Source organism: Thalia democratica, chromosome 9 (genome assembly GCF_965202585.1).
Source record: "Thalia democratica chromosome 9, ktThaDemo2.hap1.1, whole genome shotgun sequence".
Classification (NCBI taxonomy): domain Eukaryota; kingdom Metazoa; phylum Chordata; class Thaliacea; order Salpida; family Salpidae; genus Thalia; species Thalia democratica.
In genome coordinates this window covers 21,278,431-21,291,344 of record NC_139173.1, presented here as the reverse complement: position 1 = coordinate 21,291,344, position 12,914 = coordinate 21,278,431, and the positions used below count along the sequence as shown (strand labels likewise).

The following is a 12,914-nucleotide window of genomic DNA, read 5'->3' as shown; positions in this document are numbered from 1 at the left end:
CACTAAATTCTATTTCTTCTAGTAAAACACGTATCAAACAGTCTTGTTTTGTAGAACAGTAAGCATTTTTGAAAATACTAACAACGAAGTTTTACTGTAAAATATTTACAAATATAATTTTGTAAACAATTATCAAAAGTTGTGGTATTTTGTATGAAATTTTGGTTATTTTTCGATGATGAGAAATAATATAAAACATACATAACTTATATTTTTATTATATTCTTCATTTTTTTTCAGATTTTAAAATTGTAGTCAAAATTAAATAAAATGTAGCGTAATAAAGTTGCTTTTTTATTGAAATGTATTGTTTTGCATACAAATAAAAACGATGAATTTGAACGTTTTAGTTTAAAAAAATATTCTTTATTAGAATAAAAACTTTAAGTTGATATTCATTCATATTAACCTATGTTGATAAAAACATTAAATTCAATTTTATTATAGAACGCAATGAATAAAGTTTTTTAACCATTATTTGCTTAAAAATAAGTAATACGTAATATTTTCAAGAAAAAAAATCGTCGTTATACTGAAACTTTAGTTCCAAACATTTTATAACGTAACTTTTATTTGTTATATAACAGGTTATACTTTAGCCTTGATAAGGTGAGGTTAAAGTATTCTCTAACAGTCTATTATTACGAAATAAAATCATAATTATCGAAACGTAGAGTAGTCTTGGTTTAAAAACATGTTTGTTTGTACAATTTTTGATTGCAGACTGGTAGTTTCAGTTTACTATAATCGTATTTTAATAACGTGGTCTAAACCAAAGTTTACTAAAGTGCAAAATATAATGCATAACAGGTAGAATCTTTTTCTACAGTTTTATTAATTTTCGATAAATAGTAATAGAATTACTACCAACAAAATAGTTGAGTCGTTTAAAAAGTTAAATTCTCAATAAAAGGGCAAAATTTAGTACCAGTTTTTAGTACTGGTGTGCACAACAAATAAAACAAGGCTTTTTACATTTACTTAAAACATATTCTTTTAAAACTCTAAATTAGTTCAACAATGCTGTCGTGCAATTTGATAGTAGAAAGTTTACTTTAATTTGATCTGTTTAATAGTTTGTAATAAGTTATTTAAAAAATTGTTTTGTTAATAACTCAGTAGTAGTTTAATATTTGCATATACTGATTCAAATGAAATTATTACACTTGGTGAATAAATAAAGAAGATGTGGCTGTTAAGGATTCAAAGTTTTTGTGATTTTTGTATTATTAAATGTTAAGTTCTTTGTATAACTTTTTTCCTATAAATACTTCTTTTCCTAATAAGACATTTCAAATTTATTTTCAACAAACAATTTCCAGACCTCGGCACGATTGGAAAGGAGCTGGAAGTCCTCTCGAAGCTGCTTAAAAACTTGCAGGTTGGGAGAACCCCCGTCGTCGAAGCCGTTCCGAGCTCGCCGCCGCCGACGAAGAAGGAGCGCAAGATTTCGAAGAGGCTGTCGAAGAAGGGCCACAAGGTGTCGGTGTCGAGCGTGTCGGCGCAGGAGGCGCAGCACGCGATGGCGCAGGTTCACAAGTCGTCCATCATCAGCAACGTGGTTGGTGGTTGTATAAGTTTCTAATTAAAATATACTTCTGTTTTACATAGTAGTTTTTGAATTGTAAGATTATTAATTTATAAAGAAATGTGATGGGTATATGCTGTAACTTTTACGTGAAATGTTTTAAGTTTATAGATTTTATCTAGAATATGTTGATACATTTTTGTACAGTAGTTGTGTGGTAAATGAAAGTGAAATTTGTTTAGAAAAGTAAAGTTTTTTACCAAGAATATTTTGCTGAAAGAGAAGTTAAGAAAATTCTAATGTAGTTGGTTTTTAGTTTTAGTTACATAATGTAATAATTATTATGTTTGTATTTATGCAATTTAGAGTAATTAAATATTTTACCGGTTTCGTTTAGTTTAAAATAAATCATAATTGAAAACATGTTTACAGTCAAGTGGTAGCAGCGGGGGATTGTTGTCAGATGCCAACATCAGCGTTAGCAACCCGGATATTTCCATGGCAACCGCACACTCTGTTTCGAGCAACAGCATCAGTACTGAACATTCTGTTAAGGTATCTCGTTTTTCTAGTATCTTACAATATTATGGTCATTAACATTTTTAAAATACGGTCTGTATGATTATTAATTTTTTTGCATTTTGGCTATTATTTGTATACTTTTTTTTTTACTTTAGTCAGTTCATGTACTTTTATATAAAAAATATGTACTAGTTACAGGGTTGCCAAAAACCTGAAATTTGAGAAATTTTTAGAAAAACCTGAAATTTTAAATAATTTTTACATCTAAAGTAATGAAGTTTCCATTTTACAAAAAAAAACTATTAAGTAGACATTTATTTTTGTTTTCATTAATATTTTTAATAAAAAAAAATTTAAAGTAGCTTTACAATATCTTTTCAATCTTGTTATTCTACTTAACACAGTTTGTTTCCTTAAACTTAATTTCTACTAAAAATAGACCCAAAAACTTGTACTTTTGAAAACCTGGAAGAAATTCAAAAAATCCTGAAAAAAATTCACAAAAACATTTGGCAACCCTGTAGTTAAAAAAGTTAACATATATATTCATATCATTTCAATGTAGGTATAAGTTAAAAGATATATTTGCAACCTTTTTTTTGAAAACGCTGTTTATTTAAAGCTAGAATTATCAATACAGATTCAAAAAAAAAAACTTGGTTAAGAACTATTTTAAAGTTGAGGTTAAAAGCTATTCAAGTGCTTTAGTATATATAAATATTAAAACATAAAATGTAGTTTATATACAAAAGAACTATATTTTCTCAAATAAAGTTACTTAATCTATACAGTCATAAACTATTTGTTTTACATAAAAAGCAGTTTATATCTGTAAATTAAGTTTTTAAAAAGTAAATGACCTTGAATCTTTTATAAACAGTGCCCAAAAAACTTAACAAAAAATAATTTGAAGTTTTTATAAAACAAACTTGATTTGTTTAATTCTATGTCTTAGTTTTACAACCTGTATATGACTTTTGTTGTCTGCAAAAATAAAATAAAACTGATTATTCTACACATTTGAACTGTAGTTCTATAGATTCAAAATGATTTAGTACTGGCAATGCCATTTTCAATAACAATCAAGTTTGAATTTATATATTTTTTCAATTTTAGTTATTATTGCTAGTTATTTGTTTTCACCAACTCGTAATCACTAATATTTGTTTTAATAAACGTGATTGCTTGTTTGTATCTCGATGTAGTATTTGGTTAGCTTGCACAATACTAGTGTTTCAATTTGTTTTATATATACCATGTAATGATCACATGTTGATTGTAAATAATTTCAGGTCATGTATTAGAGTTACCTTGATAACATGTGTTATGGTGTGTGTTTTTAATGACCATTACTTGTTACTAAATTAATAACAATTAAAATCAAACTCACTTTATTTTTTTCTGTTAAAAATTGAATATTTTGGTAGTTGTTTGATAATGTAATTGATTGAAAGCCTACTATTATTTGTTACTAACTTAATTAAGAATTGAAAACAAACTCACTTTATTTTTTTCTGTTAAAAATTAAATATTTTGGTAGTTGTTTGGTAATGTAATTGATTGAAAAATTATTTTTAGCGACATATTAAAGAAAATGATTTTAGTATAGAACCTTCGTAAACTTTATTATATATTTTTTTAATTATTTTGTCTATTAACTTATTCATCTAATTATTGCATTCAAAATTATATTTTAATAAATTTTAGTTTTTCTAATTTGTAGAGAACTTTAGACAACTATTCCAGTTAATTTTAGTTCGTTCATTTTTTGCATTTACTGCAATAAAATAAATGTATTAATTTTGTATAGAATTTTGTCAAAGGAAATTACAAACCAACATGATATTTTTTAGTAGTATAAAAATTATACCGTTTGATTTTACAAAAAATTGAAGTTTATTTATTTGCAGTCGAAATCGAACCAGACGTCTCCAACGAGACCCTCTGCATTGTCGTTGGAAAATGCTGAAGACAAGAACGCTGTGTTCGTACTGCAAGCTAGCAATGGTCGGTGATATATCTGTGTATATGATACATATTTAGTTATACAATAATCGACAGCTTTTTACAATTATTTCTGTCTCATATAATCATCAGAAATGATTTAGTTTATTAGACATGTTTTACAGAATTTTTTAAATTTAAATTTTATAAATATCGTGACGTAGTAATGATGTTTAAGAATTGATTATTTAATTCATGATTTAGTTAACCTAATTCTATTCTTTTCTATTTATATATATATATATATATATAATGTATACTACAAATGCATTATTTACTTCCAACTGTCTGTCTTGTTCGTTTTACGATACTTTCAGTTACACAAAGTTTATAAATTAATAGTTTATATCGTTTTTTAATTATATGTTAGTTCAATATATTTTTCACAGTTTACAAAATGCTGTCTGCTTACACTGAAAGTCTTGAAAGTAAGAACGACAAAACAATTGTCGCCACAAAAAATTCATCAAACTTGGCGCAGGTTGATTTCAAAAGTTGATATTTTTAACCGCTAGAGTGCGATGTGCATCTAATATTTATTTCAAAAGGCTGTTAATTGAACGTTATACTACATTAATTTACCTGGTTTTCATACACTTAAACTGAAGATAATAATGTTTATGCACCCTTACATTAAAACTACAAAGCTATCTATGCAACTATTTTTATATATGTTTATCTATACTCATTAACGATAAAAAATGCTGACGTCTTTATTTAAAGTGGTTAAGCCTTCGTCCATACTTGTACATTTTATGTTTCGTTCAGTTTAAAAATTGTGCTATTTAATTATGCTATTTTTATTACAAAAAAAAGTCTTCAAAAAGTCAAGTTTTTAAGCTGATTACATTTTTTTTAATAAAATAAACTTAACCAAAAATAACTTAAATCTTCTAAAATCATGGAAGTCAAATTGACTTGAAATAAAAGTCAACAAGTTTTTACTGAGCACTATTATTAACTAAATAAATTTTCTAACAACTTTTGTCGTATGATAACGAACTAACGTTCGTGCGAACAGCTGCAGCAGGAGAACCTTCTTTTGAAGCAGAAGCTGGGAAGGATCCACGCGGACTCGGCCCCCGTGCAGGTTTCCGCCGATGTGCTGATGCAGGGACTGTACAAGAGCGGGTCGGACAAAACCATCAAGCAGTCCACTCTGAAGAGAATGCAGGTTCGAAAGTATAAAAATTATTTCGTAAGTTGCACGGCAGATTGTTCGGATGTTAAAAGCACCCGACGAATAATTTCTATTAGACTTTTTATTCATGAAAGCTTTCAATTTCCAGCCCTCCTTACCGAAAACTTTTAAATAAGCTTCACCTTTCTTGTTTTAGCCTTCTTGTGCAAACTGATACTGTTGCACTACTGTGCGTAATTTTTACGGTGTGAAAGTTTTACTTGTTATTTGTTTCAGACACCGAGGGCTTGCATGGCGAGCCACATGTCTTCGCAGTCAGAAAGCCAACTTTCGATCAACGAATCGGAACTTTTCTACGACGCGGAGGAATATCTGAGGAGCGAAGGCGAAAGCAGCGACAGCGAAGAAGCTGTTAGTTTGAAGTTTTTAAATAATTTTTAGTTTATATCTTAATTAAATTGTGTCTTGTTTTGTTAGTTGTTGAAATTTTAATCAGAGTTGATTTTTATTTTCGAGTTTGTGTATTTTCAACTGCCTCTAATATTAATACGCTGTTTTTTTTTAAATATTGACATATTTAATTACTTTCTAATGTCTCGGATTTTTTTGTAGATTTAGTGAAATGTATTTATTTTGTAGCTCGTTAAAATTAAGCTTATTATACAAATATTGGTAATTTATACTTCAAGTATTTCACTTCAAGTTAAATGGAAAAGTGAATTTATTTTCTATTAGATTTCATTTTTACTATTAGTTAAATTCTAAGGATAGTATTGTCAACTGCAATCAATAAAAAAATTAACTTAAGCAATATATTAATTTGTATGTATTCACAATAAAGCATAAAATAAAAAAAAACATTATCACTTTTATAGTATAAGCTATTATATTATCAAACTAACTACATGATACATATCAGTACACTTCAAAAAAAAGAGTTAAAGTACCAAACATTATTTTAACTTGAGCAAAACAAATGATATGTATTATCACACAGCACTGTGTGTGTGTACTGTGATTGATACAAAGTTGGCAATTTGAACGCAGCGAAGTTTAAGTAGTGATTAAATAGTTGGCACCGCGGCTAATTGATTAAGTACTCGGTTTTGCATTTCAACACTTTTGCATGTTCGCCGAATGTTTCACCAACATTCCCACACTTCCATTTTGTTTGCAGTTTTGGTTAGTTGTTCGTACTGAAGATTTTTTTCCACGTAAACCTTTTAAATTAGTGCCTTACGTATTGTACGGTCGTGTAAATGTTATGGACTGTAAACTAAAAGTGTTATTTTTTATAGGAAAGTGAGACGAACGATGACGACATTTCTACAAACGGAGATTCCGAACCCGATGACGGAGAAATGTCGACGCTAACGACCCAACAAAGTTTGTAAAATTTTGTATAGATTTTTTTAAAGTAGATAAAATGTCTTATTAGAGAAGTATGCATTTCTTAACTTGTAGTGAAAATGATACATTGTCATTCTAAAACTTCTCCTCAACAGAAGTTTGTCAAATATGTCTTTAAATTTGTAATGTTTCGTTGAAGCAATTATAAACTTAGTGTGACCCTATTAAAATGTATTACTTTGCTAATTATAAAATAATAGTTGGTTAATTAATGCATTCAGGAGAAAATCACATATTAAGAAGTTAATGAAAAGTTTATACAATTGAAGTGTAGCTGGATGGTTAATGCTAATTTTTTTTACCACGACTTGCACATGCAAGTTTAAAGTATACACGTTTAAATTGGACAGTTATATAAAGAACTTTAGCAAAAACAAGTAACCTGCTAACAAATCATGCCGTTGTATAAAGCGCAGTTCTGTAACTCTACCGCAAAGCAGATCATCGCCGCAAATAAACTCGATAGCTGCGAGCAAACAGGAAATTCAATAGATGCATTTCAAACAGGTAATCTCCGCATTGTAATTGAGCCCTTCTTTTGATGCCACACTGGTCATTGTGCGCTGCCTTTTGAAAGAGTTGCATCTCTGCTCGCGGTTCAGGTTAATTGGCGTGGGTCAGCCTGAAAACTGTGCGGACTGTTCGGAACTGCTTTGGCGTTAATCAGCGCGCAGACCGACTAATTAGCTCCAATTAAGCGCGCTTAGCAAGTATCCATTCAATACATTGACTGATTGAATTAACGGTCATCTTCTTTTGTGCGACCAAAAGAAAGGTTTATAAATATACCTTACTTAATATATAGTTAAACAGTTAAAACTTTTTTAGAGCTGTTCTATGGAAATGGTCGGTAGTTCTGCTTTGTTTAAGTTTTGTGTACATTTTAAAAAATTTATTAACTAAAAATATTACAATAGATGAAGTTGCTTTATTTGTAGGAAGGTTAATTCTTTTCAAACCTCGTACAAGCATCTGACCAGCTCGCAATGATTGACAGGAAATCTCCGTCAACAATCGAACAAAAGTTGAATCATGATAAATAATTGCTTGCCGATTGTTACGTCACAACCCTGCTTACAAAACACAACAGGATATTGACGAATTAAACGCAAGTCAACGCGGATTGAATATCCTCATGACTTTGTCATCTCGACCCCTTGACACTGGCGATTATTCAATTAACCGGCCGCCATTGAAGTCCTCGAACATCCGGACATTCGTCTGTCGACGCGCTGACGTGGATTATCCGCTGTGTATTGCGGAGATTAGCAGCTTCTGTGTGACCATTTTGAAAGTTTCCACCTACTTAATCCTTTTTTTTGTGACATTAGCGGACTGATAAGTTTCTATTGTCTTTTTGAAATTTAATTTGGTGCAGCTAATAAAAATTTGCTTTGAAATTTTTTTTATGTAATAACTTCAGCTTTTGTCTATTTTTTTTCGTAAATATTATAGTATAATAAGCAGTATAATAAGAAATATTGCGAAAAACGTTGGATTGGAAATTTTCAACCGCCGTCTTGTTTCACAAGAAAAAGCAACTGCCAAAAACGAAAGTTGAGAAGTTTCAAAAGTTTTTCACTGAAACGTCACATTAGAATATTTGCGGCGTCACTCGAGCGACGATCAGAGTGAATCACGATTATTCGTGTAAAGTCAAAAATTTCTGCTACGTCATTGTTGACAGCTCGTTGTCTGTGATGTTGTGCTGGGTGTTACGTCACAATAAGAGATGTGCAATTAAAAGTAATTTGCTGAAATTTTTTTTTTGCTGAACTTTGCCAGGCGTTGCAGTTTGAGTGAGTATTGGTAAAAAGCAAGTGTATTGAAAACCTCAATTTTGAAAGTACTGTTACTTGCTCAATTCATATTACACACAATTTGTCTGTCCTGTTTAATATTTACTTAAAACACCTTTAGATATTAACGGTACAATCACCAATTTTACTCCACAAAGACTATTTGTCTCCGGAAACTTTAAATAAACTATAAGAGTTTGTACAAATTAACTTCTAAACAAAAATAACAACTAAAAAGAATAAAATTCATCGAGTAATTTTTATTTACAGGTTCCAAAGTGAACGGCAGCGGTCAGGTTGCCGTAGTGAAGGGGGGAACGGGCAGGAGGCACTGCTTGCCCGTGGAGCGCAAGCATTCGCCCGGAGGGCTGTGGAACCTGCTGCGGAAGAACGTCGGAAGAGATCTGAGCAAAATTTCGATGCCGGTCACGATGAACGAGCCGCTCAACGCGCTCCAGGTTCGTTGTAAAAATATGGGATTAAACTAAAACATCTTTAAATGTTACATACATTATATTTTTAACATACTATCAAAACCCACCCGCGATCAAATTCGAGAACCGCTTACCGATCGAGGGTAAGGGTTAGGGGTAACAGTGATAGTGAAAAATAAATTAAAAGAATGCAAAAAATATATAAAATAAATTACTAAATAGAGAAAAAAAACAATTGGGTTAGTTTTGAACGCGGGTGGATTTTGATAGTATATTAAAAATATAATGTATGTAACATTTAAAGATATTTTAGTTTAGTAGGCAATTATCATTAGATTTATTAAATAAATTTGTTTTAGTAAAGTTTGAATAAAATTTTTAGATAAATTGCATTGAATAGTTTGGTGTTTTGATTGTCTGTTTAGTCTTTCAACATTTTTAAACAACTAAACGGACTTCAGTATTTTGTAACTAATGAAGAAAATAAACACTAATAGTCAGAGTCGTAAATAAAAAACTAAATATATTTTCCACATGGTAAATATTACATGTTTCGTAGCTGTATGCAAATAAATGCAAAAGTATATTTAAATAAACTTAATGCAAATAGCACTTATGTGAGGAACTAGAGTACACGGAGCTTATTGAGAAAGCGGCGAAATGTCAAGACAAGTTCGACAGGATGGCCCTGGTAGCCGCTTTTGCAGTTTCATCGTACGGTGCTACCTACCATCGGTTTGTTATAAGTTAAGATAAATATATTTTTATAGAACTTGTTAATTGTTTTTGTTTGAATTAATGTCATTTAAACCTTTTGGGTATGTAAATGTATTAGGCTATTGTTTATACATTGATATAAAAATTTAAAGTAATCGTACAAACTACAAGTATTTTTAATTTATGTTATCAAACTTACTCTTTGAAACAGTGCTTTTAATAAATGTAGTTAGTAAAACATATTTTTATCAATTTAAAGCTTGTAGGAGATGATTTAAAATGTCGTTTAGCGCTGCTAACCACTTCACGCGTGTTTCAATGTAACTAACTAACAGTTTCACTACAATGTGATATGTTAAACACAAGGTGAACTTTCCAGTAGAAACATTGAACTTGAGCTGAAGTGAAAACTTGAACTTTTAGATAAAAAATAAAGTAATTAGGATTCGCCATGTGTTGCGACACAGTCGTAATTATTGAAACAAGCATAAGCTTTTAGCACGTTGATTACATTGTATAACAGTGTTACATTATTGTTTAACAAAAGTAGTAGTAAAGGAAGTTAATGTTTTGTACTGAATTGTTAAATCTGGTTAATTTTGAAGTAAAGTTTTTTATGTAAAATAGTGTTTAAATACTTTAAATAAAATAACATCTTATATTATCTACAGAGCCGGCCAGAAACCATTCAACCCTGTGTTGGGTGAAACTTATGAATGTATCAGGGAAGACAGGTAAATAAATATTTAGTTTTAAACTGACTGTTGGTTCCTCTTTGAAACCTTTAAATGATTAATTAAAAACAGTTACTTCAGTTGTTATTATTTCTAAGTTTGCTGTTGTGATTTATTAAGGTTAATTTCAATAAATATACATTTTTTTTGCAGATAGAAAAACTGTTGTTAAAGTTTTTAATACATAAAATAAATATCAGTTTAAATCAACCAAATTAATAGAACTTTAAAAATACCAAGTCTTACAATTGTCTCAATCATACAGATTCGTTATCATGATTATATCCTATAAAACAAGTTTAAATATAATTTGCATGTAGTCCGAATGCCTTACAACGGTTACTGAAATTATTTACTGACAAAGCCTCTTAGATATTCAGTTATATGCTAAAAACGTTTCACTGTTAAATTCACATTTTGCTCAGTCATATTTAAGATTTTTTTCCCGTGGAAAGTTTTGAGCGTTTCAAACTAACAAAACACGAAAACCTTCACTCTGACTCCGCAAAAACAAGGACTTTGACATCCTTTTTGATTTGCACACATCAAATGTGCACAAGTGGGTGGCAACTTGGCAAGAACGCGATTTGTCACTTCTACTTGCCGCGTCAATCATCGGCTAATCTAATTATTTTGTCTGTCGGCCGTGAAATTGACAGTGACTATCAACTGCAAGCGCGCGATTGTATGAAAGTTTCTTGATCACCTCGCGCTTATATGTGACTTGCTATGTATTGATTTCGTCGTGTTAAAGGTTTTGTTTTAAAGTTTTCTTTTATATTTGTTTAATGTTTGTGCTAGGGTATTTAAAAAAAATGAACTGTGCTTGAATTAAAGTTACTGTTTGGTTCGCATTGATGTTTGAAAAAATGTACGTCTGTATCAAAAAAGTCGTTTGTGTGAAAGGTTTGTTTACATCGGATTAAACCAAAACAAGTCTGTTTCAAATAAACTTAAAATAAAGTATAAGAGATAAAAAAAAAGTAAACAAGTTATTTTTGTATTTTAGTTGACCCTACTTGCCGTCGAATTTAAGTTAATTAAAGTTTAGATGGAAACAAATCATAGATTTGCACAAAGTAAGAGGATACAGTTTGGTTATTGTTTAAAATCAACATCAAACCAGCAATAATCAAAGAGCATTCAAGTCCAAATATGAGATATCTGCGATGTTTTGAAGTCGCACAGAGCTCAGAATTAGGCCAATTTGGCAAAATTAGGTCATTTCGCTGTCGCTAATGTGAAAAGCGATTAATTCTCGCATCTTGCGGCAAATCTGGGTGAAGCGACCGAGTGACCGAGAAAATTTCACGCTCGTTTCCATGGCAACTTGCTCCGCGCTGCCTTGTCGGTCGCGATGGTAACGAGCTTTTAAACGTATCTGGGCGCTCGATCGGAATCAATTGTTGCCTCGTGTAATTTGTCTAGAATGCGGAGGGAAATTATTTGGAAAATCGCATTTTAATGTGGCTGCTGATTTGGTTTTGATTTCGTAGATTATCGCAAATCTCGAGGCACAAACTTCAGGTCGGCTCGAATTTTTGAGTGACACTGAAAGTTGTGTGCTTTTGATGTGGAAAGTTTTCGTCTGTTTTTTGTTTTTAAGGTCAATAAAGCTGTTTTGCCTCTCACTCAATAGAGCGTGTTTGTAACGAATTTTGTTTTGCATTGAATTGTATTGAAAAAAAAGTATTGTTTAGCTGACTTTATTGTACTTTAAAAAGTATTATATCATTTTAAGCTTTTTTGATTAAATGTTTTGAAATTGAAGATTTTTAGGTTTTTGTGGAAATCTGTAATGATTCATTGTAAATATATTAAGTTAAGAATTTTTTTATTTGCAAAATTTTTAAATTCTAGTATTGCTCAGCTGAAATTTTTTTTACAGTTTACTATTAATAGCTTTGAAATTGAATAATTTTATATTTTTGTACCTCACTGAAATTATTCTGAATTTATTTTAAATGAATCATTGCAGCAATACAGCGCTGAAAACATTCATAAATTAATTTTCCTCAGGGGGTTCAAGTTCATATCGGAGCAAGTGAGTCATCACCCGCCCATATCGGCTTGCCACTGCACCAGTGAAAATTTCGAGTTCTGGCAGTGTAAGTTGCAATATGAATTTGTTTTTATAAAAGTTAATTTGATATATATAAGCAAAATTGTTCAATTTCAGCTTGCAAGTATTCCAACAAGTTCTGGGGAAAGTCGATGGAAATCATTCCGAGCGGAACCGTCAGTCTGAAGCTGAAACCGTTTGTTTTTAACATTTATTTTTATACAAGATCTCATTTGATATTTGTTTATGACTGTAAAGTATAAAGATCGTATAGTTTAAAGCAAAACATTATGAACGTATACTAAAAAGTGAAAAGTTTTTTACTGTTTGAAAAAAAAAAGTTTCTTTTTTTATTACGATAATGAACGACTTTTTTTGGTGCTTACAAAGTGAATTAATGTTGAGCACAAACTAAAGAAATATTTTTAAGTTGTCTATATTATCGATTTCAACTTTAATTTATATTGACTTTGCAAAAATATAGCAGTTCTTAAATCTATTTGAAAAAAGGTAAATTTGATTAATTGAAAAAAAAACATCATTACTGGAAATTGAGTTGTTCC

General features: G+C 30.3%; 1 protein-coding gene across 2 annotated transcripts in view; it reads left to right on the top strand.

Annotated features, from left to right (window-relative positions):
• LOC145844122 (oxysterol-binding protein-related protein 6-like) overlaps positions 1-12,914 on the top strand; it is a 31,438-nt gene that overhangs the window by 12,699 nt on the left and 5,825 nt on the right. For both annotated transcript variants that reach the window (XM_082951478.1, XM_082951479.1), the window contains 12 exons: positions 1,323-1,561; positions 1,961-2,083; positions 3,961-4,057; positions 4,444-4,535; positions 5,076-5,228; positions 5,472-5,606; positions 6,494-6,581; positions 8,675-8,862; positions 9,449-9,573; positions 10,227-10,289; positions 12,309-12,397; positions 12,469-12,547. In XM_082951478.1, coding sequence (XP_082807604.1) covers positions 1,323-1,561; positions 1,961-2,083; positions 3,961-4,057; positions 4,444-4,535; positions 5,076-5,228; positions 5,472-5,606; positions 6,494-6,581; positions 8,675-8,862; positions 9,449-9,573; positions 10,227-10,289; positions 12,309-12,397; positions 12,469-12,547 — 1,471 coding nt within the window. The remainder of the gene's footprint in view (positions 1-1,322; positions 1,562-1,960; positions 2,084-3,960; positions 4,058-4,443; positions 4,536-5,075; positions 5,229-5,471; positions 5,607-6,493; positions 6,582-8,674; positions 8,863-9,448; positions 9,574-10,226; positions 10,290-12,308; positions 12,398-12,468; positions 12,548-12,914) is intronic.